Genomic DNA, 28,000 nt, shown 5'->3' on the forward strand with positions numbered 1-28,000 from the left:
GAAGGTATGATTAGAAAAAGAGTGAATACTGATGAGTTGCAGTTTGGGTTTATGCCAGGTAGGGGGACCACTGATGCCATATTCATTGTTCGACAGCTTCAGGAAAAATATATTGGTAGGAGAAGGGATCTGTATTTTGTTTTTGTTGATTTGGAAAAGGTCTCTGATAGAGTCCCTAGAGAGGTGGTGAAGTGGGCAATGAGAAAGCTTGGCTTGGAGGAGTGGCTGGTTAGGGTGGTTATGGCTATGTATGTGGGTGCTTCCACCCATGTAAGAGTGAATGGAGATTTGAGTGATGAGATTTCCGTGTATGTTGGTGTGCATCAGCGGTAAGTTTTGAGTCCCATGTTGTTTATCATGGTACTTGAAGCCCTCTCACGTGACTTTAGAAATGGACTCCCGTGGGAGATGTTGTATGCTGATGATTTGGTGTTGATTGCCGAGAACAAAAGGGATGTAAAGGAAAGGTTTAGGAAGTGGAGAGATGGTATGCGGCACAAGGGCAAATGCAGATAAAACAAAAGTGATGATACCTAGAGTTGGTAGCGGTACTGTCAAAGACGAGGGAGAGTGGCCATGTGCAGTTTGCCACAAGGGCGTGGGAAGTAATTCTATCTTGTGCCAAGTTTGTGATAAATGGGTGCACAAGAGATATAGTGGTATCAGAGGTAGACTGCGAGATAATGCTGATTTTATGTGTATGGCGTGTCAGGGAAAGCAGGTGGAGACTGTCAGGCATGAAAGGATTGAAATTGCTGGTGAATCTCTAGAGTGTGTGGAAGAGTTTTGTTATTTGGGAGACATGTGTGCTGGAGGTGGGGCTGGAGCTAGCTCTGTGGCTAGGGTGAGAAGTGGTTGGAAGAAGTTCAGGGAGTTCCTGCCTCTTCTGACATTGAGAGGGCTCTCCCTACGTGCTAAGGGGTCTTCGTATGCAGCATGTATTAGAAGTGTAATGCTGTATGGTAGTGAGACCTGGGCAGTAAAGGAGGAGGATATTCAATGGCTCAGACGTACATAAATGACAATGATTAGGTAGAGGCATAGTGCGTCCCTGTGTGCAAGGTCCGTGGGGGCTGGGTTTACAATGGAAGAGTTGAGGGGTAGGATGGGACTGGAGTGTATTGGTGTTGTGATGAGGAGAGGTAGATTGAGATAGTCTGGACACATGGAGAGGATGGGGGACGATAATTGGGTGAGGAAGGTGAGAAGTGTTAATATTGGGGGTGAGGTTATGAGGGGTAGACCGAGAAAGACATGGGACGAGGTCATTAAGTGTGACCTCAGGGTTAAGGGACTGAACAGGGAGGCTGCAATGGATTGTGCAGCATGGAAAGCCGCCATTAGGTGACCAATGCCAACGCATGCAAGCATGATGGAGCCTTTAAAAACGAAAACGAATGGAGAGAGGGATGGTGTTGGTAATGAATGGAATATCTCAAATTTGTTATATGCTGATGATGCAGTACTGCTTGCAAGTACCGGACAAGAACTTGGTAGGCTAGTGCAGAGTTTTGCTGATGTCTGTAAGCGTCGTGCCTTGAGAGTAAATGTAGAAAAGAGTAAAGTGATGGTTATTGAGAGAGAAAGTGAAAACCAGTGTGATGTAACAGTGAATGGAGAGAGACTGGAATTGGCGAGAGAGTTCAAATACCTGGGTACAGTGACAGAAAAGAGAGGAATATGTGCAAAAGAAGCTGAAAGTAGAGTGACACAAGGAAGAAAAGTAGCTGGCGCAATGAAGGCCTTGATAAGAAACAGAGGCTTTAGTGTTGCAGCTGCACGAGGCTTACATGGAGGAATGTTAGTGCCAACTTTAACATATTGTCACCCTCATAAAGAAACTATCTATCGATTGCCAGACGCCTCAATCCCATACGGGGTGGCCACAAACAAATCACCTCAATGTCACCCCGTCCCTCACCATTTCACTGCCCTGCTCCCAACTCACACCCCCCTCTCTAATATACCTCTCCACTCCATCTCTCCATCTCACCCTCGGCCTCCCCCTCCCTCTCCCCCCCCTCCACCTCACTCACCTACACTCTCCTCATCAGTCTCCCACCTTCCATCCTCTCCTCATGGCCAAACCACCTCAGTGTGTTCCTCCTAACGCTTCCTATCACATCCACACCGCAACGCTCCTTTATATCCTAATTAGTCAGTCTGTCTCTCCATGTGACTCCACAGACTCCTCTTAAATAACTCATTTTCACTGCTCTCACTCTTGACTTGTGTCCTTCCAACAACGTCCAAGCTTCACTTCCATATGTTAGAGTTGGTATCACAATACCGTCTTTCGTAGTAGGTGGGGGTGCTCACCATCCACACACTCGATGTAGTGCTGCTCTCGGGTGTCTGCCCTTTCCTCTCCATCCTTCTTTCCTTCCATTCTCTTCAGTCTTTCTTTCCTTCATTCGTTCCTTGTCCTTCTGCCTACGGGTGACTTTACACTCCCTCTTCTGTTTTTCTTTCCTTCATTCTTTCCACTTCCTTCAGCCTGTGGGTGACTCTACACTGAGTGACAAGCCAAATGGTTTCCTGTGCACCAGGAAACCATTTACTATGCTGGGTGGTAACCATATAACCAAATTTTGGCCCCTGGTGGTTTAGTGGGTAATTATTGCCCTCCAATCGGATTGAGCCGGTGAAGGTTTATATCCAAGGGGTGGTTGGGGTTGATTGCTCATGTAATGCCACTCAGGGATGAGTGAGGCTGGTCACTCTCATCTTAAATGTCAGGACCAACTGCCTAGTCCTGGGCTCCTACACTCCTCATAGGGCAATGTAGGATTGGATGATGGATGGATAGATTGAGTAACATTTTCACTTCCATGCTCACTTTCCTGTTTATCACTGCTTTCAAGGAACCAGCAACCTTTCTGCCTTGTTGTAGCCTTTCAAGCACTTCACCCTCTAAACTTCCATCCTTACTCATCACACTACCCAAGTACTTAAACAGCCTCACATTTTCCATTTCCTCACCATCCATCCTCACTGTACATTCACTGACTTCACCTCTCTCAAAGACCATCACTTTACCTTTCCCTACACTCACCTTTAGATTCCGTTTCTTACACACTCTCCCAAACTCATCCACCAAGCCTTGCAGCTCCCCTTCATCTTCACTCAACAACACAGTATCACCTGCAAACAACAGTACAGGGAGTTTCCAAACACTACCCTCACTCACCAGGGCCACTCCAACATCCACTGCCCTATCTTGTACCCCTTTTATTACCCCATCCATGTACAGATTGAACAACCATGAAGACATGACACATCCCTGTTTCAACCCAACCTTCAAAAAGAAAAATTCACTCAGTTCACCATCCACACACACTGCAGCCTTAGCACCATCATACATACTCTTCACAGCATTCAACAACTTCCCATCTACTCCATATATTCTTGATACTTTCCACAATCCTTGTCTATCCACCGTGTCATATGCTTTCTCCAAATCCATGAAAGCCGCATACAACTTCTTTCCCTTCTCTAGAAACTTTTCCACTAAAGATCTAAGAATGAATATCTGATCTACATAACCTCTTCCCTTCCTAAAGCCTCCCTGCTCTGCTCCAACTAATAAAGAAACTGCCTAAGTAATTTTTCCTACTTTTCAGGACATCGCGAAAAACCGGTCTTGTTTTCTTAATTTTCAACGGCTTAGGCAGAAACTTGAGGCACATTTTAGACCACTCACACCCTAGACCTAGCAAAGGCAGCTATACCAATAGGTGTGCCACGTAATGAAGAATTGATTTAGGCAAAAATCCAGAAACCGCCGAAAAATGACTTAGGCAGTTTCTTTATGAGGGTGACGATATGGATGTGAGACTATGGTGTGGCATGAAAATGAAAAGTCAAGAGTACGAGCAGTGGAGATGTGACTACTGAGGAATGTATGTGGAGTACACTGGGTGGACAGGATACAAAATAATGTGATTCGTGAAAGATGCGGAGTGAGGAAGTCGGTGGACACCAGAATCGAAGAGAGTGTACCGAGATGGTATGGTCATGTGGAAAGAATGGATAACAACAGAAGGGTGAAAATGGTATATCTGAGTGAATCTGATGGTGGGAGGAGGCGAGGTAGGCCAAGGAGAAGGTGGAGAGATATGATGAATGAATGTGTGAGGAAGAGAGGTTTGGAAGTCGGTAAGGATAGGGAACTGACAGGAGATCGAGCTAGCTGGATGAATGTTGTGAGGAGAAGTGCATGATCAGTGATTTTAGCACCCCTTTTTAACATGGCAGCATCTGGATTGACTCTATCAGATACGATTATGTGAAGCTACAGAACGTGATGAATGTTTCTGGCGTATCCGATAAAGCCAGGATTCCGAGGGCTTGAACGATGAGTGAATGGAAGCGTGGTCCATCGGACTGGGCAAATGTGGGCTGTCTGGACACTGCTACTCCTCACCCTGCCCTAGGGTGGGAAGGGAGGTCTGGATGATGATGATGAATTTTATTTTAAATATGATTTTCCAGTGGAAAAGTTTATATTCTCTGCATTTACCCCACCCAAAACCTAGCATTGCCCCAGGTCCCCACTGTTGATTGGGGGTGGAGGAGGAAAAAACAAGGAAATGACGCATTTTCACAAGAAATGAAGGTCAAAATCAAGTGATTAAATACACACACACACACAGCTTGCTGGCTCAGTGGTAACACTCTCGACTAGCATCTGCTAAGACAGGGGTTTGTGCCTTGCTTGGGATGCGAAGTTTCACTGACAAAGGGGTGGTTACTGTCCCCCTTGAGAATAAGGATGGGTGTATGTGTGTGTGAAGGTCAAGGCTTTGTCCTTCGATCGGACTATATGAGCTCTTAGCTCTCTTCTGGGAGGGTAAAAAGCTGATGATCACAACCATCACGATCCTAAACGACCCAGTGAATAACACACACACACACACACACACGTGAAATTCATTTCATCCGCAAAATGCATGTTTGGATTTCCAGTTTCTGAGGTCCTCTTCATTCTTTAAATATCGAACTCAACCCATTTTGTTCTCTAGTTTTCAAAATCCTCCTCCTTATGCAGGGACCTGTGATTCTTGGTTAAATATTTACCAGTATATGCTCAATATCCCAAACACAACATTAACTCTTACTTTCACTCTCCTACTTGCTGGTAGATAATACATTTTCCTCAATGTTTTGAATGATTTTTGCCATTCCTTTCGGAAATCATACACCTTTCCCATATCTCCACCCACCCTTGTTACAAACATTTTATCCCATACAGCTTTTGGTCAAAATTATTCAAAATTCATAGATATTAGAAATATATAATTTCAACAAAACAAAGCAACCTAACTTAGTCTAGATCTAACTTGGACAGGCTTCAGACCATGTCATACTGAAACTCAAAAGTCACCTGCAAGCACCATATAGGGTGAATACCAACTACCCTAAACAACGATCAGCTGACTCATACATTATTTGCAGAGTGAAAAGAACACAAGTTCTTAAGAACTATTGAATCTATTTATTGCATACTGGTAACCAAAACTTCCAAAGATTTCATGGCACTAGGAATGTAAAATACAGTAACCAAAACATATACAGCATTTCCTACATACATCTACACTGCAGAACATCTGGGGAAATATAATTCAAAGAAGGGTGCAGAAACTGACTTTCAATAACCAAATTCCTTGAGAACAATATCCCTTCATAAAGCTGCATTCCAAGGATTTATTGCTGACTGAAGGTGACCTCTGACCCTAACTGAAAACCCAAACTTATGTTAAATCCAACACTAACACGTGGATAAATCACTATGAATGTCTTTCAAACCTTGTAAAACAACATGAATAAGTGAGACTCCGTATCTGCAACAAATCGGCACAATTTGCAACCCTAGCAAAACTGAAGCACAACACGGTATCATTCACAACACAGACGTAACATCAACTAACTGATGGAGCTATCATATGCACATAAGCTTCCTAGGCTAAGTCACTGAGATGTCACTAGTTTTACAGGTGTAGACAATTTACTAATAATGCACTGCGGACAAGATTTTGACAAAGGCGTCTCGCAGGAAGGACAGACAGCCCACTCTCTCTTAAAATTTTTCTCGCAGTCCGTGGGATAATCCACATGCCACAGGATTTTGGCACATAAGTCAATATTCTCATGGATATTCCATCTACCGTTACTTGCATTCTTTAACCCTAACCTGCTTACTTAAACGACGAAAACAAGGTAAATATACAACATTGAGCTACGCACCGCCTTCGATGGACGCCATTTTCAAGTTTACAGTCCGGAGGGAGAAGGACATCTAGAGGCGGCGGCGACAACCTCCAAGCCCGCCAAATCTGAATAGCAGGCTTTTTTTTTTTCTTTTTTTCTTTTTTTTATGTATGTACCTGCTGCTCGCGTATTTCTGCCTATTTTTATCTTTGTTACCTTTGACTGAATATTTTTCACATATTACAGGGTTTATAATATTAATCAGGATATTATTTTTCGCCCCGTAACACTAGCTTCCCTATAAGCATCAGTCTATCACTGGGATACGTTCCTTTATTAATCCCTAATCCAGCATAATAAATGATGAAGTAGAATATTTAAAATGGCCGTTAAATAACTCAGTTGAATCTGATATTAAGTTAACGCCTAACCGAATTTTCAGTTACATGCCTGCAGCCCCATTTAAATGCTGATTACTCTTTACAGCTTCATCGAAAGTGTGTCAGCATGCAGTGTCTACTGATATATTATGCTTCATGAATAGACACCAGGGAAGGTACAAAGATTACTTCATATGAAGTCTCCAGTGCAATAAATCTTAGGTGTTGTGGACTCAGGTTTCGCTATGTTCGTAAACCACTGTTTACACAGCATTTTCTGAGGATAGTATTAGTTATGATCCTGGTAAATACATCGAGGAAAACATTAACCATACACCAAAGTAACTAACTATGATGAACACAATTCCAGAACTTCTATCCATATCAGAGGTGCTTGCACAAATATATATGCAGAGGTCGTCTTGGACCCTTCACATTACGCAATTTAGAGGTAGGATAAAGTAAAAGTCAGGTGTATATCAAATATCATATATTTCCTTCACAACACATTCATATAGTTCAATTTCTATATAGTAACTTTCCATCAATAAATAAAACAACTTTTCTAGACTACGTCATTGTTAAGTAAAACAAAAATTAGAAGTGTTAATCATTTACACTAGATAAAAAGGGTTGTACAGTCAAGAATACAATCACTACATTACTAATTTCTCATGAATAGTGAATGTGGGAGTGGTAAAGCTGGATGAAATACAAAAAAATCTTTAATTCTGAGATGAATAACAACAGCGTAGGTCAACGAAAACCATGAAGGTAAAAATATTTAGTGGGAATCTATTACGAGACAGCAGGTGACGTACACTGAATAAAGAGCTCAGTGGATATACAAAAAATACAATGAAAGAGGTAGTTCACTTCATATATATAGATAAACAGATAGATAAACTGATAGATAAATATATAGATACAGTAAACAGAGATAAATAGATAGGTGTGTGTGTTTCACTTCCTAGAACTCCAATATGCTGATGAATCTGCTGTCCTTGCATATACCCTAGAAGCCCTACAACAGTATCTTACCATCATTTCCAAAATATACCATGCAATGGGGCTCAGAATAAATGTCAATAAAACAGAAATGCTATATCAGAGAAACAACACAGTAGAACCTCTTGCATTCCATATAAATGTCGAAAATGTAAAACCGGTTGGGAATTTTACCTAGTTCGGAAGTGTGCTCAGATAAACACAACATTGATGTCAAAGATCTTGCACGAATCAATGATGCCTCTGCCTCTTTTGGGCGTCACAGATCCAGAGTCTTTGAAAACACCAACTTGAGAATCGAGACGAAGATATCAGTTTATACAGCTGTATGCCTCTCCATCCTCTTATACGGTACTGAATCCTAGACTACTTACCAGCGCCACGTCAAACAGCTTGAGTCTGTTCACATCCGATACTTACAGCACATCCTAGGACTCACATGAGGGGATGAAGTACCTCATTCACAAATTCTCCAACGGGCAAAGTCAACCAACACAGAAACCATGCTGGTTATTTATTTAAAAAAAAAAAAAAAAAAAAAAAAAAACTTAGATGGGTCGGACAAACGTTCTGCATGCCTGAGCACTGTCTTTCCCGCCAGGTTCTGTATGGCCAACTTCCTGCAGCATGTCGTAATCCAGGGGGACAAAAAATGAAATATATAAAGATCATATAAGGAAAACTCTGACCAAATGCAACATCATACCAAACGCCTCTGACAAAAAAGTCTTAGAATGGAAAGCCCTCTGCAGCGAAGGAACCATTCATCTTGAAGAAGCTCGGAACCTGGCCAGGGAAGAGCGTAGACAACGGAGGCACAACCAAAACAGAGTTCTCCCAGAAAACCCGGAGTTGACATGCCAACTGTGTGGCAAAGTTTGTGGATCCAGAATTGGTCTGCACAACAACACACGGTGGCACCAAAGACTGAGAAACGCACCATCTTGATGAGTACAATAGCCGTAGTCTTCTGTAGTAAAGTGTGTGTGTGTGTGTGTGTGTGTGTGTGTGTGTGTGTGTGTGTGTGTGTGTGTGTGTGTGTGAATAAGATGGGGACTGAGGGGAAAAGATAAATGAAAAGCGACAGCAGGCTAGAGAGAGGAGAACAGAGATGGGTATGAGGAAAATGGGAGGAAGAATGAAAGAAGGGATGGAGGACGGAGAAAGATTGAGGACTGAGGAAAAAGAAAAAGAAGAGATGAAAAGAGAAAGGAAAGAAAGGGAATGTAACTTAAAGCGTGAGTGAACTAGAAACATGACCAAGAAAGGCAACACGAAGAAAGTGTGCAGACAAAATAAAAGACAGAAAAACAATTGGGTAAAGAACAGAGGCAAAAGGAATGGATAACAATAGAGTATGATGAAAAAAAAAAAAAAAAAAAGTGGGACGAATATAGACGCATATAAAGAGAAATGGGTGAGTACAGAGTGACATGGAAAGTGGAAGGAAGAGAATGATGGGAATGACAGTGAAAGACAGAAGAATAGAGAGGGAAAGGACGGTAAATGGGAAAAAAGGAGAGAGGAGATATTTATAAAGGGAGAGGAATAAAAAGGAATAAAGAGGAGTAGCGAGAAGCAGCAGTGTAAAAGGAAAACATGAAAGCAGTCTACAGACGAAAAGAAAAATCTGAAAGTAGGAAAAGGCTGAGGAAAAAGTAAGCAAATAAGGAAGAGAAATACAAGAACAGAAACTGAGGAAGCAAACAGCAAGAAAACTTATGAAAGAGAAATAACGAAGAAGCCATAGGAGAAAAAACAAAGATGGAAGAGGAAGAAAATGATGCGAATAAGAAGCTACGGAAAGAGAGAGAGAGAGAGAGAGGGGGGGAGCAAACATCAAGAAAAAAGAAGTGAGAAAAATACGAAAAAAGGCTATAAAGGTCTATTAAGGAGGACGAAGAAATCTGACAAAAGAAAACGGAGATGGTACGATATTCTAAGTGGGCGATTCATGAAGGAGGAGGATGAAGAGGAGGGTGGTGAGGGTGAAGGTGAGGGCGAGGGTGGGGGTGAGGGCGGGGGTGAGGGAGGGGGCCGTGCTGGGGTCGTCCTTGGGGGGTTTGATGGGCCATCGAGTCAGCAAGGGTACCAGTCTCTTCCAAAAGCATAACCTGGAAGTAAGAAATACAATTAATACAGCAAAACCTATTGTCCAGTACAGTGGAATGCATTTACCGAGTTCAGCCCTTCAGTCAGAGGTCTTTCCTATACTGCTGATAATATTATACTGTGGTAACCCGGCTTCTGATTAAGGAAGGTTGATAGCTATCGATTATTACATAACTTATCTATCGGTCTATCTATAGCCAGACACCTATTCCAGGAAGGAGTGGCCACAAACAAACTGCTTCCAAGTCACCCTCTCCTCCGTAATCAGGATGCTCTCTATCCAACTCTCTCCATCCATCACATATCTCTCTGACCCATCTCCATCTCATCCCCAACCTCCTCCTCCACCTCACTCACATGCACTCTCCTAGTCAATCTTCCACTCTCTCCATTGGCTAAACCATCTCAGGCACTTTTCCTAACGCTTTCCAGCACATCAACACAAACACCACAACCCTCCTTCATTTCTTCATCTGTCTGTCTCTCCACGCAATTCCATATGCTCCTCAAAAATAACCCATTTCCGTTGCTCTACTTATGTCCTTCTAACAAAGTCCAAGCTTCATTTCTGTATCTTAGAATGGGGATGGTAATCCTCTTTAGCATTCTTTTACCTCAGTATTCCCATCTCTATTCCGTATCGCTACTGTGTGAACCTGCAACCTTCTTCTTTCCTTGCCGTACCCTGTCGTGCATTTCATCCTCAAAGATTCCATTCTTGTTCATCACGCTACCTGAATATTTGAAGGCACCCACGTTCTCCATTTCCTGACCTTTCATCCTCACTATGCACTCCGTGAATTCATTCCTCTCACTTATTCTCATTTTCTGATGTTTCTCTTTAGCAAGCCTTGCCCACGCATTTTCACGTAACAAAACAGTACCATCAGCAAACAACAGCAGAGGCCATTTCCTGACACTCACTTCCCTCACTAGCCTCCAGCATCCACTGCTTTATCTTGTAGTGTAACTGTAAAATTGGTAAGGTGATTTATCAACTGTTCTGTGTTATAAATATGTGATTACATTAACCCCTACAGCTGCACAGCTACTACACCCACAGACCACCTACATCAAGAAACCAAAGTCCTCAAAGTCAAGGATCATCTAGCCATGAGAGGCTCCCAAATTCTCGCTGCAGCCTCCACGAACCCACAACATCCACTACACTACATGGCAGCACATCTACACACACCAAGGAACATCAAAACAACACCCAGCACACGATATCATACACAAATATTGTCATCTCTTCCCCCTCGCCCACCTCAGACCAGTTTCCAGAAGCATATCCATACTCAAATCACTCGCCGCTCCATTCAGTCATTTAAAGACAACACACAGCTGCATGCACGGCCTCCCGATATCCACCCTTCTGAATCCCATCTCCCTCGTGAGGACAGGGTCCACCTGGCCAGGCTGAGATGTGGGCATCATCCAGCCCTCTTAAGTTATCAGAAGAGGCTGGATGACTCCGTCGCTGATGCCTGTCCGGGATGCAACACAGCACCCCATACTATTAAGCACATAATGGAAGACTGCACTGCACACAATCACCTACGCAAACAACACAACATACACTCCTTGAGAGCTCTGTGGGAAAGCCCGGTCTCGGCCGCGGCCTTCCTTAGGGACTCGAGGCAGTTCAGCCAGACTGCCTAGGGAACAACAACTACTACTACTACTACTACCCCTACAGCTCGTGCTCGCCAGTCTAATACCACTTCTCCCTTGCTTCATACGATATTATTCAACTCAAGGTTTTGCAAACTAGAATGGTTAGATATCTTGACTAACCCCTACACTAAGAGAGGACTTAACTGAGTAAAGCTGTTTGGTAACAGCGAGAATAAACTAAAAAAAAATCATTATAAAGTATTACCAAACTTAAACCTCTCAGTATAAGTGCTAAATACGTACATTAGAGAAATATCATCATCAACCTAACCTTTCTTCCCACTAATGCACAGCGTGGGAGTGGGAGATCAAGAAGTACAGAAAGCACAAAAGTATGAGAACTATCAACTTTTTTTTTTTTTTTTTTTTTTTTTTGGCTATCAACCAGGTTACTAAGCTATTTTTTTCCATTTTATTTGCTATTTTTTTCTGCATAATACCTACCTACATTATAATGAAAAATAAGTCTGCTCTAGAAGCCTAACATGCAAATCGCCACCCTACACTAAAATATAGAGGCAGGTTACTAATAGCTAAACCTATCTAGTCACACCATGCTTACACTAACGGGGAGAATATCTCGACCAACAGAACTCCATCGACTGCAAATGTGTAATGCTTCTTTACATTACACCTCTGCACTCAACACCGGTGACTGTCAGGCGAGGCACATGTATTATTATAGGGGACGTCAATATATGAAAGAGCACCGGATGAGTCAGCGATTATTCTATTTACGTAAAACTATCAACAGTGTCTAATTATTCAGCTCGTAAAAATTCTCGGCTTCATCTCACAGGCTAAACGATGCACACAGAAATGTAACCTACAACATGATTCCTGAGTGACGGAGGCCATTCCATCGACAGCTAAGTTAAAACAAAATAATATAAAATAAAATGCAATCGGTACCACGCGCATCTTTCTACATACTTCTCCCATATATTTTTATCCTTCGTCATTTATTTTGCATCCTCACCTTCCAAACCTCGCTGATTCACTTATCATATCCATCCACTTTCTTGGTCTTCCACCCTTCCTCCTTTCATCAAACTCACTCACTTACAGTCTTTCCACCATCCTGTTCACATCCATTCTCTCTACACGACCATTCCCTTTTACGCATATGCTCTTCTACCCTTTATTCAATAGCATTCACTGCTTCATGTCTTTAATGATTTCTAAAATTCTTGTTTAATCTGACATAAGCAAATTACATATTAATAACCCCATTTCTACAGAATTCAGAGTAGATTTGTTTGTACTCATGCCGTTCAAGTCTCACACCCATTGGCTAATGTGGGCACTACCAACCCTTCACATAGTTCTCTTGTAGCCAGTGTACTTATACAAGGAGCTTCAAAACACCAACCTTTTGCTTTCTTCGTTCACTCTACTCCCTACTTTAATTAAACACTGACCTTCCTCTTCTCTCACTGCACCAAGGTAGAAGGTAGTTCAACTCTTCTGCTACTTACAGTGCCTTTCCGTTCGTCAACACATCACAATGTCAGCCACCTTGTCTCTCAACAACTACTGTTTAACTCTGCAACAATTACTTTCAAACCCCGCCATCCACAATGTTCCAAAAATTCTGAATCAGTCTACACTGTTCACCGCTACCTTTGCTTGTCTCCACAACAGCACACTCAAGAACAATGCGGACATCAACCAATCCTTGTCTGACTCCAGTACTGATAACTGAATCATTCACTCAAACATCCATCTACTCGTACACGAACTTCGCTACGCACCATCTTATATAACACTTTCTGTAATACCTCCCTGTCTATTCTGCTTTCGTAACATATTCTATAGTCCTTACCTATACATCGTCACATACAATATTTTTTCCAGGTCAATATCTTGCAGCCCTTTCCACTTGCTTTCTCCACCATCTTTCATAATCAAATATTTGATTCACACAACCTCTCCTTCGGAAATAACCCTGTTCATCACTGACTATATTCTGTACTGTCATTTTTAAGGCAAATAAGGTCAAAATTCAGTTCTTTATTTTCCTTACCCACTTCTAAGCTATTGTGGTTTGATTGTATGTACAGCACCTATACAGCAGATACTGTATTAAAGTCAGAACAGTTGACACCCTGTAATCGATCATGCCAGCCATCCTCGTCCTCCATCCTCCTTCGAAGACGGCTATCAGGGTACAATAAATCTTTGCTATATGCCAGCAATGTTACAGTACATCACAACTTCTGCCGTAGAAACTGGCACTGTAAGTTGAGAGAAACTGGCAAATCAGTTTTCTGGAGAGCATGCAAGTAATCAAATGCCCCAGTCATAATTGCCGGATGTCACTAACTGCCGGCCAAGAGACAGACACCATCGTGTTCTGGTGAAGGAACTGAAGAACGCAGCTTCTTGCCCCCTGGCTTCTCTTTAATCTCTAGCAGCAGAGCTGCCACTTCTCTGACACAGGTGCTGTGACTTTAAGGCCAACTGGTACGATAGGTGGCACAACTATGTAAACCCTAGGTTGATGGCGAGAGCACCCACTTCTGTCAGGCAGTATGCCTGTTGACTTCAGTCTCTGTTGAGGTCGAATTACTCTCAGCCCTGGTCTGAACTTGTATCTTTCCCTTTCAAAGGCAAAACTGTGGAGCGGGACCTGTTAACAGCGGTCACAAGAGAGAATGCGGATTAACTCTGATGGATGCGATCACCAAGCAGCAGTCAGCACGGTCTGCGGAAGGCGGATATCAGGGTAGAGTTAATAAAGCGGGTGCAAGGAGGGGAAGAGGTCTGTACGCTCGCTGTAAACCGAGCTGAACTGGTAAGAGATGGGTCTGAGGGGGGGGGGGAGATAGGGAAAGAATGAAGAAAGAGGGGAATTTCATTATGAGGAACAGGTATCGATATTAAGTTTGTCAGATTTGAGTGTTGATCGAGCCTTGCTGCTGATGCTAGGGAAATGCTCAGGGCAGCATCCACAGATTTGTGATGCCATTCCATTGGTGCTCTCTTCTGGTCCATTTGAAAGGGGCTTTCTGTGTGCTTCTCATGCTGGTAAAGTTTCAAATCTGCGGAACGTTCAGTATCTATTTGTGTTAGTTCTCTTGCTGTTGCCTTTCTTCTTTTCTAGCTGGTCCTGCTGCAGTTGATTCTCCAGGATTATTAACATTTTTTACGTCGTGCTCTGCATTTTGTATAAAACTGTCAGGGTTCCGTGTTTCTTCAGCAGATGATAATGTTCCTGGTGCAGTCCTGGAGATACAGTCATTGGTGCTGCATCACCTGCAATGTGGAACAGGCCGCAAATATTTGAGGGTTATCAAATAAGCGAAAAAAATAAGTGTGGAACATGGCCCACCTCTTTCGGGAGAAGTACAAACAGTCATTGTTTTTGTGAGTCTTGCAGGGCCCAGGCTTTGCAGTATGGAAGCCTGTGAATAACGTGTTTCGAAAACCATCAGTGTTATCCAAATGATAACTATCATCATCACCAGGGATGATTATTTCCTTCTGTCTCCTGGCTTGCGTAATGTCGAAGAAGAATATCTTGGATTTTCTTCATCTAATTTGCTGTCGAAAGCTTTCGCTCTTCGTTTCGGAGGTATTCGGGATACTAAAGTCATGCCCATGAAACCATCCTGACAAGTCTTGCATCTCTTGTGCATGATGACAGGTAGGTTAGATGTAGGAAAGAGTGAATAGCGGGGTGTGGTGAAAGACAGTCTGCATCTCACGGTCTGCCCACTCTGGAATAACTGTTTGATGCATGAAACATTAATAATAATAAAGCGGGTCAAGAAAGAGTTGAGTTGGCAGAAGAGGCTCCAGATTAGAAAGATAAGAACAGACTGTGAATGAAAGTGTGAGGCGGTACTCGTTCCTTTTTAGTCTTCTAACTCTTACACTTCTTCCAGGAACCTGCTCCTCGAATGCAGATCCACCATACGAGCTGAACGCGGAGAGGATAGATTTTGGAGCATGGTGGAACTTATCTTGCTTCTTGCCTAGACTTGGATCCTAATAAGGCTTGTTCTTCACCAGGCTGGGGTGGGGGAAGATAAGTTCTCGGAGATTTAAATGGTCTTCACCGTGTTCCTGGTGTTCCTCTAGGTCTGGTCTAGAGTCTTTTCTTGCTCCTGTTTTTGTACGGATTCACAGTCCTTTTCTATGAAAGAGTCACCAACCCGTAGCTTCTTCATGGTATTCTGCAGGTTATCAGTCCTTGTCCTCTTTATTTTCTTCAAGCCTGATTCAAAAGTGGTCTTTGTGTGTGTGTGTGTGTGTGTGTGTGTGTGTGTGTGTGTGTGTGTGTGTGTGTGTAAACCGATTCATGATTTTATTTACCTGTGATGGACGAGGTTGTGTCCAAGTGTGAGGTTGGCGTCGAGTTGGAGGTGGACGGGATGTGTCTGGTTGTACACTGGCCACTTCACACCCTCCCCTACCTCTGGGACACTGCACCAAAACGAAAAAGATGTAACACATTAGAGACATACAAGTATTAGTACTGAATAGCTACTACCGACCCGAGAGGTATTATACTTGATTCGCCTATAGTATACCTCTGACGCCAAAAGGTTTTATCTTCGTCCCTGACAAGCTGGCGGTGCTAGTCTGTGCGTTGCCTACAAGCTGAATGTTCAACTTATATTCTTTGTAGCTCATGGGTTAGACATAATACTTAAGTTCAATTCACACCAATTTAAAATAGTTTAAAGCAAGCCTGTGGGTGACAATTCCGTCTCACACCGCCCGCCAGTCACCAGTAGAGACGGAGACATTCTCTTGGTATCAGAGGGTACTCCCAGTGAGTTAAATAATCCATGAGAATGAACTGTGGATACAACTTTATTAATCTGCCACATTTAACCCATTAACTCCAGAGCAGTGACATCAGTCACAAATGCGAGCATAAGGAGAAACAAAGACCACGCAGAGATTCTCTAATTTGTCACCATACACAGGTCTATTTCATTTTTTTCAGCAACTTTCGGGCTGGGAGAGAAAGAATGCTATCCACGTATTCCCTGTGTCATAAAAACTTTCCAAAAATTCTCAAGATTTTTTGTGGCTTTGGAATTATGATTAAGTTTTTTTACTGAAAGAGCTCTTAAATCTATTCCAACACTGTGATTAAACACTTTCTGCAGGTCGTCTGTTAAAATCGGTAGATACCTTGACAGCTTTATTAAAACTTTCAGAAAAAAATCCTAAAGCGTCAGTGTTCTCTGCTGTTTGACTAATCATTCCCCAGTCATTACTATTATATATATATATATATATATATATATATATATATATATATATATATATATATATATATATATATATATATTTTACTTAAAATTCGAAAATCAGCTTTCAAGCAGTTCGAAACTTTTTCAAAACTGGACAAGAGTAGCCTGATAAGGCTGACAGGAGGGGAATGCGGGTTAACATTTTAGCGGATGTTAAGTCCGACTTTGGTGAATGAAATAACTCATTACGCCTACAGAATATTGGGTAAACTTATTCAAAGAGTAAATAAAGTAAAACAAGAACAAACATAACATATACTACAGATTTTTCTTTTCAGCAAATCATGTCCACTCTACATTCCATTAACGAAATATGCTCACCGAGTATCGTTTCTGCCAATCCCAAGTACGTCTGGGGGTAGCCAATACAGGAACGTTTTTTTTTTTTTTTTTTTTTTTTGGGGGGGGGGGGCCGCACACACGAACCGTTAAAAATTACGTAACGCCTTTTCCCACCAAATTTATACCTCCACTCTCCTGTAACACACCGTAACACCAGGCAAACCCTTCACAAAACACTGCGTAACACAACCCGAACCCCTCACCACCACCACCACCACCTTCTGGACTCTCACGAACACCTGAATAATATTGTAGATATGGACAAGATCCTACGCTTGGCACCGAAGTCCGAATTTTCTGCTTTCGTGTTTGTGTGTAATTCACCGGGTCGGTCAGGATCACTTGATGGTCGTGATCGTCAGCTTTTACCCTCCCGGAAGGGAGCTGAGAGCTCATATAGTCCGATCTAAGGGCAAGGCTGTGACCTTCACACACGCACACACCCGTCCCCTTGCTCAAGGGGGACAGTAACCACCCACTTCGTCAGTGAAACTTTTCGCAACCTGAGCGAGGCGCGAACTCCCGTCCACCAGTTGGCAAGCGAGAACGTTACCACTGCACCAGCGAGCGGTGTGTGTGTGTGTGTGTGTGTGTGTGTGTGTGTGTGTGTGTGTGTGTGTGTGTGAATTTCCTCGATGCAAATATTGCAAAAATGATGAACGTTCACTGTGCCAGGCGCGGGTGCCGTGATTAACAGGCCTGTCTTGCTTTGCGCGAGGTAGTTTTATCAACATGACCATTATATCCATTAATACAGAACAAAGTATTTGTCACGTTGTTACGAGGTTTTGCACTATGCCACAGATAAGCTGATGTATACCACATCAAGTAAAATCACGTCTGTATTATTGAGGTTTCATTACCATTAATACCAATATCGCTTCTATTGATCCCTCACCCACCAGTAACATATTGTTACACCTAACTTGGTACCCCCACCCCCTCTGTGTTAGGTAACTTTTGAATGACTCCAGTACACACACACACACACACACACACACACACACACAACACCCCTGGGGAGAAAAGGGTTTAAGCAGCGGTGCGGGAAGGAATGCGGAGAGAAAGGAATATAGTGGGGCTTTGGGGAAGGAAAGGAGAGTGGGGGAAGGGGTGGTAGGGGAAGATTCAGAGGAAGAAGGAATGGAAGGGGTGGAATTGGTGGGAAAAGGATAAGAGGGGAGGGGAAGGGAGGGAAGGGGAGGGGAGGGGAGTGATCATAAAGGTTTGTGGCAGTTGCAACCTCTGACCCTCCAGCAGTGTCCCAGCCACTATACCCCAAATACTAAACCACCCAACCGCATACACAATCCCAATCCACCAACCACATCCACTAACCCATCCCACCACAACCACTAACCCACCCCACCACACCCAGTAACTAACCACACACATTAACCACCTCGCCAACTAACCCACCAACCTACTGCGGCACCAGTCGAGCAGGGCAGTACTCCCGAGGTGGATGGAAAGCTGATGACAGGGAGTGCTGGAGCTCTCGTTTCATCAGCCCTCAGGACTAATTCCTGACCATCCTCTTTTGCTGAACTTTTTCAGTGTCTCAGTTACACAGAGAGTAGGCCAGCATGCTATCCAATACAAATTCCTCTAACTATCTACACCAAACTACATGCACAGGACAACTACACTTCCTTTTCAAAAAAAAAAAAAAAAAAAAAAAAAAAAAAAAGTCATGGCGTCTCATCACCCAGCCTCGGAGTCTCCAGGGGGGGGGGAACATAAATGCTCCCACCTTCCGCCCCTCTCCCGGTGACGACTCGAGGTGCCTGGAACCACTGTCTGACTCTCTTCATTTCTGCAACATGCGCGGCCTTTCCTCTAACACTCGCTCTGTTGAGCACCACCTCTCCTCCTCTAAACCTCACCTTCTTTTTCTGAGACTCAGCTGTTTGAGGCAACTGACAGCAAACCCTTTTCTGTATCCTCTTACTTTCTCTATACTCATTTCAAAGCCAAAGGTGGCTGGTGTGTATAAACGCAACGACTTATCTGGTTCTTGTGTTCCTGAACTCGATTCTTCTGAATTCTCCACACTCTGGCTTCGGCTTTCCTATCATTCTCTGACTAAATATATCTGTGACGTTTACTTTTCTCCTAATTCTACTATCAAAAATTCTTCGACTACCTTACTTCTATGATGGAACATATTCTATTCATTTCTCCTTCCTCTGAAATCTCCATTCAAGGAGATTTCAATGTTCACCACCACCTTTGGCTCACCTCTCCTTTCACTGATCCACCTGGTGAACAAGCCTACATCTTTTCTATCCTTAATGACCTAGAGCAGCTTGTACAGCACCCTACCCATATCCTAGAACTCCTTGGAGAGAGCTCCAACATACTTGACCTCTTCCTTACAACTAATCCTTCTGCTTACACTGTTAATCTTTTCTCTCCGTTGGACTCCTCCGATCACAACCTTATCACCTTAACCTGCTCCATCACTCTGGTACAGGCTGTGGACCCTCCAGGGAAACGTCGTCTGTGGCATTTTGGAGCCACGGATTGCGAGGCCCTCAGGCAGTACTTCTTTGATTTTCCCTGGAATAATTATTGCTTCCATGGCCGGCAGCCATTAGAGTGTGCCTTGTGCATTACGGAGGTTATTCTCTCAGGCATGGAAGCATACATTCCTTTCTCATATCCTTTGACTAACATAAGAAAGCCTTGGTTTAATCACGCTTGTTCTAATGCTGTCCGCAACAAGGAGAGGGCCTACAAAAGGTACCGGAGCCAACCCAACCCTGAATCACATCATCTTTACGTTTCTGCCCAGAATCGTGCTAAGTCTGTTCTTCACCCAGCTAAAAATAATTTCATCCGTACTACATGCTCTCAACTCTCCAACTCGAATTCTTCCTGCTCCTTCTGGCACATTGCCAAAAACCTTTCTAACAACTTTACCTCATCATCCTTCCCTCCTGTTTTCTACTCTGATGGTTCTGTAGTTATTTCTTCTACTGATAAAGAAGATCTCTTCGCACAGACTTTCTCCTCCAATTCCACCTTAGACAATTCCGGTGCTGTTCCTCCATCACTTCCCCCCTCTGACTTCCTCATGGCTGACATTAAAAAATCTTCAGCTGATGTATTTTCTGCTATCACTGACCTCAATACTAACAATGCATATGGGCCTGATGGAGTTCCTCCTGTTGTTCTCAAGAACTGTGCTTACACCCTGCCTAGGTAAACTCTTTCGCCTTTGTCTACCAACTTGTACCTTTCCTTCTTGCTAGAAGTTTGCTCGCATTCAGCCAGTCCCAAAGAAGGGTGACCACTCCCAACCCTCCAACTATCGTCCAAAGGCTTTAACGTCCTGTATTTCAAAAGTTTTTGGGTCAATTCTCAATAGAAAATTTTAAGGCATCTTACCTATCACAACCTTCTTTCTGATCGTCAGTACGGGTTCCGTCAGGGACGCTCCACTGGCGATCTTCTCACCTACCTTTCAGACTCCTGGTCATCCTCCTTTCGGGACTTTGGCGAAAGCTTTGCCATTGCACTTGACATCTCAAAGGCTTTCGATCGAGTCTGGCATAAATCTTTATTTTCCAAACTGCCCTCTTACGGTTTCTATCCTTCTATCTGTGCATTCATCGCTAGCTTCCTTTCTGGTCGTTCTATAGCCGCTGTTGTAGACGGCCATCGTTCTTCTCCTAGATCTATCAACAGTGGTGTTCCTCAGGGCTCTGTTCTATCACCAACTCTTCCTTTTATTCATCAATGACCTTCTAAGCTGTACATCTAACCCTATCCACTCATACGCTGATGACTCCACCCTTCACCTTTCCATCCGGTTCCCGCAACGCCCATCTCAGCAGTTACTTCAACAAACAAGGGATGAGGCTATGGCACACCTAATGTCTGACTTGGCTCGTATCTCTGACTGGGGTAAAAATAATCTTGTTTTTAATGCATCTAAGACTCAGTTCTTACACCTATCAACCCAACAAAATCTTCCACAGGTATACCCACTAATGTTTAATAATATTCAGCTTAATCCTGCATCATCCTTGAACCTGCTTGGGTTTCATTTATTCGGGACTAAACCTGGAAAGATCATATTACATCTCTAGTAAAATCTGCTTCCAAGAGATTGGGTGTGCTAAGCTGACTCCGTTCTTTCTTTACCCCAACACAATTATTGACTCTATACAGGGGTTTTATCTGCCCCTGTGTGGAGTACAACTCTCATGTGTAGGGAGGCTCCCCACATACAGCTCTTCTCAATAGGGTGGACTCAAAGGCTTCTCGTCTCATTAAGTCTCCTTCTCTTACTGACTCCCTTCAACCTCTGTCTCTTCACCGCAATGTTGCATCTTTATCTCTTTTCTATCGCTACTTCAATGGTCACTGCTCCTCTGAACTGTCTGCATGCATTCCTCCACCTCTACGACGGGCGCGTAGTACCCGTCTAGCAGCAAACTCTCATCCCTTTTCTGTCCAACTCTCTAATGCATGAGTTAACCGTTACTCCCAGTCCTTCATTTATGCAACAGGTCAACTCTGGAACTGTCTCCCTCTGTCTATATTTCCTGCTGCCTATGATCTCCAGTCTTTCAAACGCAGTGTGTCCAGGCATCTCGAAATGAATGGATCTTGAATTTGGCTCTCTATTGTATTTTGTTTTTCTCTTGGAGGGAACTGTTATTGCGGGCTCGTGGCCTTTGGTTCCTTCTTCCTTGGATAAAAAAAAAAAAAACTCCACCCATATTAACTTGCTTACCCTTACCACTCACTAACCCACCCCATCCACTAATACACTCCACCCACTAACTCACTACACCACACCTGTCATACCACATACACAATCCCAAACCACCACATCCACTAATCCACCAACCACACCCACTAACCCACCCCACCACATCCAATAACCAACCACACCCACTTATCTTCCCCACCCATATTAACTTACTAACTCATACCACCTACTAACCCACTTCAACCACTAATCCACCCCACCCACTAACCCACTACACCACACCTGTCAGGATTGAAGATTTAACAAGAGCACGCGCGCGCACACACACACGCACACATAGCCTGAGGAATCAGTCATCACGGTCATTTCACATTCTTATAAAAGATAATAGCATTTGTGAGTCTTACATAGCCCTATTTTTACCTTTTTCCTTTAGTCTCCTTTCACTTTTTTTTCTCCCTCCCCTCTTGGTATACAAACCATCAATAACGGTCTTGTGTTGCAAGAGGTGCGTTTCTTGGTGAAATGTCAATGACGTCACTCCTATGCTGTGTAAAGTCACACTCGTTTCATCCATAAAAAAACAGCCCTAACACCCTTCAAACTTTCTTGATCAATGAAAGGTTATTTATTTCCACCAGAGGGAAGCCTGCTTTCCATTGGTTTAACTGCCTTCCCCTTTCACTCTCAAGAACTAAAAATTATTCAGCCGTCACCACGGGAAGTGTGTTAGTACTTGGTCCAGAACCTCTGCCCTCGGCACCTCGCCTATGGGCACATCGAGCCTCCAATACTAAGATCACTAGCAGATCACATGAGTGCACTTACACCTACTAGGCCCTCTCTCCCCAGCTGCCATTTAATGTCACCACGTATTATTTATAAATTAATACTGAGAGTATGATCGCGCTATGTGCGCTGCCAGACTAACTGTATCTGCCACTCCCAGTGTGAGTGATTGTTATGATGGAAATTAGTACTTCCAAACTTCTGTCACAAGAGGCACTGACGTCAGAAAAAATAAGAGCTAAAACCCTCAAACTACTGTAGTCCTGAAAGATAAAGCTCTGGCAGTCAATATAGATGGCTGAGTATCAGTGCCCAAATAGTAACAATGCGATATGTATGGTGCAATCTGCTGGTGCATAAGAGAATTACTGGGTCTCTGGGACTGGACTGTTAGTCTATGCACAAAGTCGGATTAAAGAAAACCTATTGTCCTACTGAACCTGTATATTGATCTAGCATACCGCACATTACCAGATTCTAACCTACTGCAATACACACACTATACGCTCAACTACTACACTGTACTCTGGCACTACATTGCACCACACACTGACCTACCACACAAAACCAAACTCCGCCCTGCCACACCATACCACAACCCGTTCTATCGTGCCACACAATACCCTGACCTACCATTCCACACCACACTATACCCTGACCTACCATTCCACACCACACTATACCCTGACCTACCATTCCACCCCACACTATACCCTGATCTACCACACCACATAACTCCACACCTTGACCTTCCACACCACACCATACCCTTGACATATCAAACCACATCCTGACCTACCACACCACCATGTCACACCCTTGACTTACCACACCACACCACCCACTACACCCTGACCTACTGCACCACCACACCACACACTACACCCTGACCTACCACACCACACCCCGATCTTCTACACTAAACCACATCACAACGCACCACACTCTGACCTACCATACCGTACCACATACAGATCTACCACTTCACACCATATCACACTATATTCTGGCCTACAACATACACCACACCCTAACCTTCCACGCCACACCACATCACACTACACTGACCTAACAGATCACATCACACTAAACCCAGACCTTCCACACCACAAAACATTCTGACCTTCCAACACCACACTACCTAGACCTACCACACCGCAACACACCCTGACCTACTACACTACACCATGACCAACCCAACCATACCACACTACAACATATTCTGACCTGATCCATCCCATTATATCACAACTACCACACAACAAACCCCGACCTACCATACACACATACCACACCACATCACACTCTGACCTACATCAAACCCTGACCTACCACATCGCACCATGAAAAGATAAATCATACCACACCACATCACATCCTGACCTACACCAAACCTTGACCTACCACATCACACCACACCATGACCTACTACACTACAACATAAAACCCTAGTGTATTTTATTGTCACATCTTGACCTGCCACACCTTATTCCAGATCAGAAAGTCCCATACTGACTATTACGCTGTCTACGTACCCTAATGGCCGTGTGAAGTGACATGTATGGAGCATAAAACAGCATCGTAATGATGCAACACAGGCCATTCTCAGGAGGAGACGATATTTCTGCGATGATGAACTGAGTGCTTCTTATGACAAAGCATGTAACACAAACACTTTTCCTCGCAACTTTTCCTTGGTGACTGTAGGCTGGCAAAATTTAAAGAAATACTCCGGACTGTCAGAGGAGTCTTTGCAGTCGATGTTGCCTGAAGCAGCCGCCACGCCATCTGCCCGAGAAATGATGCCTGAAAAAAAAAAAAAAAAAAAAAAAAAAAAAAAAAGTGTGCCAGAGGCCTTGAGTTACAAATTTCCCCCATCCCATCACCTACCCCGACTTAGCAAAGGTGATTAATATCCTCATGAGGGTGGCGGCGACGGAGGTGTCCTGTGGGCCCCTTAGCGTGTTCACCAGGCCGAGGAAGGGAAGCCCGAACACGAATTGCAGGTCGCTTTCGTGGTATGACCCTGGGGGAAGAGAAAGACAAGATTAACCACTTCACTCCCATGACTTTTTGTTGTTGCGTTTAGACGAATTTATTCACCTTCGGGAGAAATTAGGTTGTGAAAGGGTTCACAGAGAATGCATTAAACCTCGTGACTACAAACTGTTTCTTCCAAATCTGACAAAATCGCATGGAGGTAGCAAGAGTCCACTTTTTAACAACATGTCCCTGGGCTGGGGTGTTAACCACTTTACTTCGGTGACGTATATATTTTAATTTGCTATGCTCACAAACTTTTATTCAGCTTACCGAAATATTTTCCAACAGAGGGAAGGAGGGTTATCATCCAATCCTACGTTGCCCTATGAGGAGCTTAGAAGCCCGGGGCCAGGCAGTTGGTCCTGACATTTAAGATGAGAGTGACCAGCCTCACTCATCCCTGAGTGGCATTACGTGAGAAACAAACCCCAACAACCCCTTGGATATAAACCTTCACCGGCTCAATCCGACTGGAGTGCAATAATTACCCACTAAACCACCAGGCACCAAATTTTGGTTATATGGCTACCACCCATCGTAGTAAATGGTTTCCTGGTGTACGGGAAACCATTTGGCTTGTCACTCAGTGTACAGTCACCCACAGGCAGAAGGAAGAGGAAAGAATGATGGAAAGACAGAAGAGGGAGTATAAAGTCACCCGTAGGCAGAAGGACGAGGAAAGACTGAAGGAAAGAAAGAAAGAAGAGGATGGAAGGAAAGAAGGATGGAGGAGAGGAAAGGGCAGACACCCGAGAGCAGCACTACATCGAGTGAGTGGATGGTAAGCGCCCCCACCTACCACAAAGAAAGTGAAAAAGTGGCATGCTTTAGAAGTGTCATGCTGTATGGCAGTGAGACCTGGGCAGTAAAGAAAGAGGATATTCGCCGGCCAAACGTACAGAAATTACAATGATTAGGCTGAAGTGCAGTGCGTCCTTAAATGCGAGGCTTGGGGCAATGCGAGTTAAGAGGAAGGATGGAACTGGAGTGTATTGGTGTTGTGATGAGAAGAGGTAGACAGGGACGGTTTGGGCATGTGGAGAGGATGTGGGATGACAATTGAGTGCAGAAAGTGAGAAGTGCATGTGAACATCGGAGGTAGAGTTGCGAGAGGCAGACCGAAAAAAACTTGAGACGAGGTCATGGAGTGTGACCTCAGGGATAAGGGACTGAACAGGGAGGCTGCCTGAGATCGAGGAGCATGGAGAGCCGCCATTTGATGACCAAGACAGACGCAAGCAGAATCATCAACAGGCAAGCAACCGCCCCTGCAGGGCCGTCCTAAGCAGTGAACCAATGTTCCTTTACGGCTGACAGCGCCTCACCACAGCAAGGTGCGGAGAAAAGTGTGGAGGTTTGGTTCCTGGGTGGACGCCACATTTGCGTCTTTCCACCCAATTAACAGGGACATCATAGCAGGCTTCACTTAACCCCGTAATCTGGTTGTATGGTTACAACCCGTTGTAAATGGCTTCCTGGGTTACAGGAAACCATTAGACTCGTCACTCAGTGTAGTCACCGAGGTGGAAAGAAAAGTAATATAAAGTGACAGGAGGGAAAGGGAGAAGCAGGAAGAGAGGAGAGCAGACACAGTGACAATAAGAAAGGGGAAGGAGGTGGCAGGCAGCATTACATGATGTGAGTGGATGATGGTCGCCACCACTGACCACCAAGTGGATTCTGGTAGTAAAGGCAAGGAGGTTTAGGAGGGAGGTGAGAGCTGTATCTTACCCCTACGTTTCAAAATTCCTATCCAAGCTAAATAAACTGTCGGGAGGTGGCAAGAATAAGATAAAACTTAGGTACTCAACTGCAGCGGTATGAACAAATGGAGACAACGAAATGACCATGTCAGTACATCTAACCGTTCATTATAATAACTTATGGAAGACAGGTTTTCAAAAGAGTCCGCGACAAAAATAAAAGAATTACCTTTTTTTTTTTTATACTCCTACCAATTTACAAATACGCAAACTTCATGTCAGTACCAGATATGGAATATGATGAAACTTAGGGACTGACAAGGGATCGAAACGGATGGATGATGTGTGTACGAAGAACATGACAAGGGCTTATATGTAAAGCACATCTGTAAAGAAAAGAGTTATGTGATGAGGCATGTGAGGTAGAGCAAGGAATCCAGGCGCTTGAATAATGTGTGAATGACTGTGCGGCCCATTTCACTTTGCATGCTGGTCTGCCTCTTTTATGCTATGTCTTTTATGAGTTTGTGCATTCTATCTCGCCTCCCTTTTTACGTAGAAACATGCACTGGTATGATGATGATGATGATGATGATGATTCGCCTAATTATCGGTATTTCTTGCACCACCACCACCACCACCACCAGTGAAACACTGTTACTCGGTGTGAGCAATTGTAATGTTGCTTGTATTTTTTTTTTCTGGGGGCGGGAGGGGTCAGAAAGTGGGAACCATGCCCAAAGTGTCATCATATTATGGGGTCCTTGATATGAAAAAGTTAGAAACCCTTGATCCTGCCAACCGCCTTTATACTCACTTATCCCCAAACAAGAAGCCAAGGCATAACCCCTTCCCGTCAGTCATTTTAGTGTTAACGTACAGACACAACAGGATATATAGTCAATAATGTCACATATCAAATTTGGAGTAAATCGGGTGAAAATTTACAATTTTATGCTCATTTAAAATTTCAGGCCCGACCCACCTGACATTGACCCCCCTACCGCTAACTGAGAGGTGACCCCCTGATGTCATGAGGCATGTTATAAGATGTAGATTTGAAAGATGCACCCGCAGGTTTTGGTTTCATGTCGATATGACGAATTTGAAAGGAGTTATGGCGACAAACCGATTTTTACCCTCCCCCCCCTTTTTTTTTTTTACATTTTTCGGGAATACAGTTTGGCCCTTGGACCAATTTCACCCAAAATCTAATCAGGTGATCAGAAGGTCATGGCCCATTATCCCTGTAATTTTAGTCAAAATCGCACCAGTAGTTTTCGCGTAAAGTTGTTAACAGACACACAGACAGACAGACAGACAGACACACAAACAAACAGACAAACCGAGTGAAAACAATACCCGCCCCCGAACCCCTCTGGGAGCGGGGACGGGTAGTAATCGGTGGCGGATGTACAGTAGGGGGAGAGGACCAAACGGCCTTGGCTTCCCTTATTATGAAACACGTATTTAATCACCACCACCACCACCACTACCATCATCAGCATCATCATCATCATCATTATTATTATTATTATTATTATTATTATTATTGTTGTTGTTGTTGATGTTATCATTATTATTAATTAATATAATTTTTATTATCAGATTATTATTTTATTATTATTATTATAATCATCATTATTATCCAGACCTCCTTTCTCACCCTCGGGAAGGGAGAGGAATTATTATTATTAAAAACTTGCCTATCCCCGGGTTCCTACGCTCCTCATGGGG

At 43.6% G+C, this 28,000-nt stretch overlaps 2 protein-coding genes across 2 annotated transcripts in view; both read right to left on the reverse strand.

Annotated features, from left to right (window-relative positions):
* The window catches only part of LOC145399783 (uncharacterized), a 192,194-nt gene extending 185,929 nt beyond the window's left edge, over positions 1 to 6,265 (reverse strand). The window contains exon 1 of the mRNA XM_080272335.1: positions 6,247 to 6,265. Coding sequence (XP_080128461.1) covers positions 6,247 to 6,265 — 19 coding nt within the window. The remainder of the gene's footprint in view (positions 1 to 6,246) is intronic.
* A 3,272-nt stretch (positions 6,266 to 9,537) lies between these two features.
* The window catches only part of LOC145401279 (pyrethroid hydrolase Ces2a-like), a 115,492-nt gene continuing 97,029 nt past the window's right edge, over positions 9,538 to 28,000 (reverse strand). The window contains exons 11-13 of the mRNA XM_080273608.1: positions 24,408 to 24,543; positions 15,708 to 15,818; positions 9,538 to 9,712 (exon numbers count right to left, since the gene is read on the reverse strand). Coding sequence (XP_080129734.1) covers positions 9,538 to 9,712; positions 15,708 to 15,818; positions 24,408 to 24,543 — 422 coding nt within the window. The remainder of the gene's footprint in view (positions 9,713 to 15,707; positions 15,819 to 24,407; positions 24,544 to 28,000) is intronic.

Source organism: Coenobita brevimanus, chromosome 6 (genome assembly GCF_032717465.1).
Source record: "Coenobita brevimanus isolate Jiangsu-jjx chromosome 6, ASM3271746v2, whole genome shotgun sequence".
In the NCBI taxonomy this organism is placed as follows: Eukaryota; Metazoa; Arthropoda; class Malacostraca; order Decapoda; family Coenobitidae; genus Coenobita; species Coenobita brevimanus.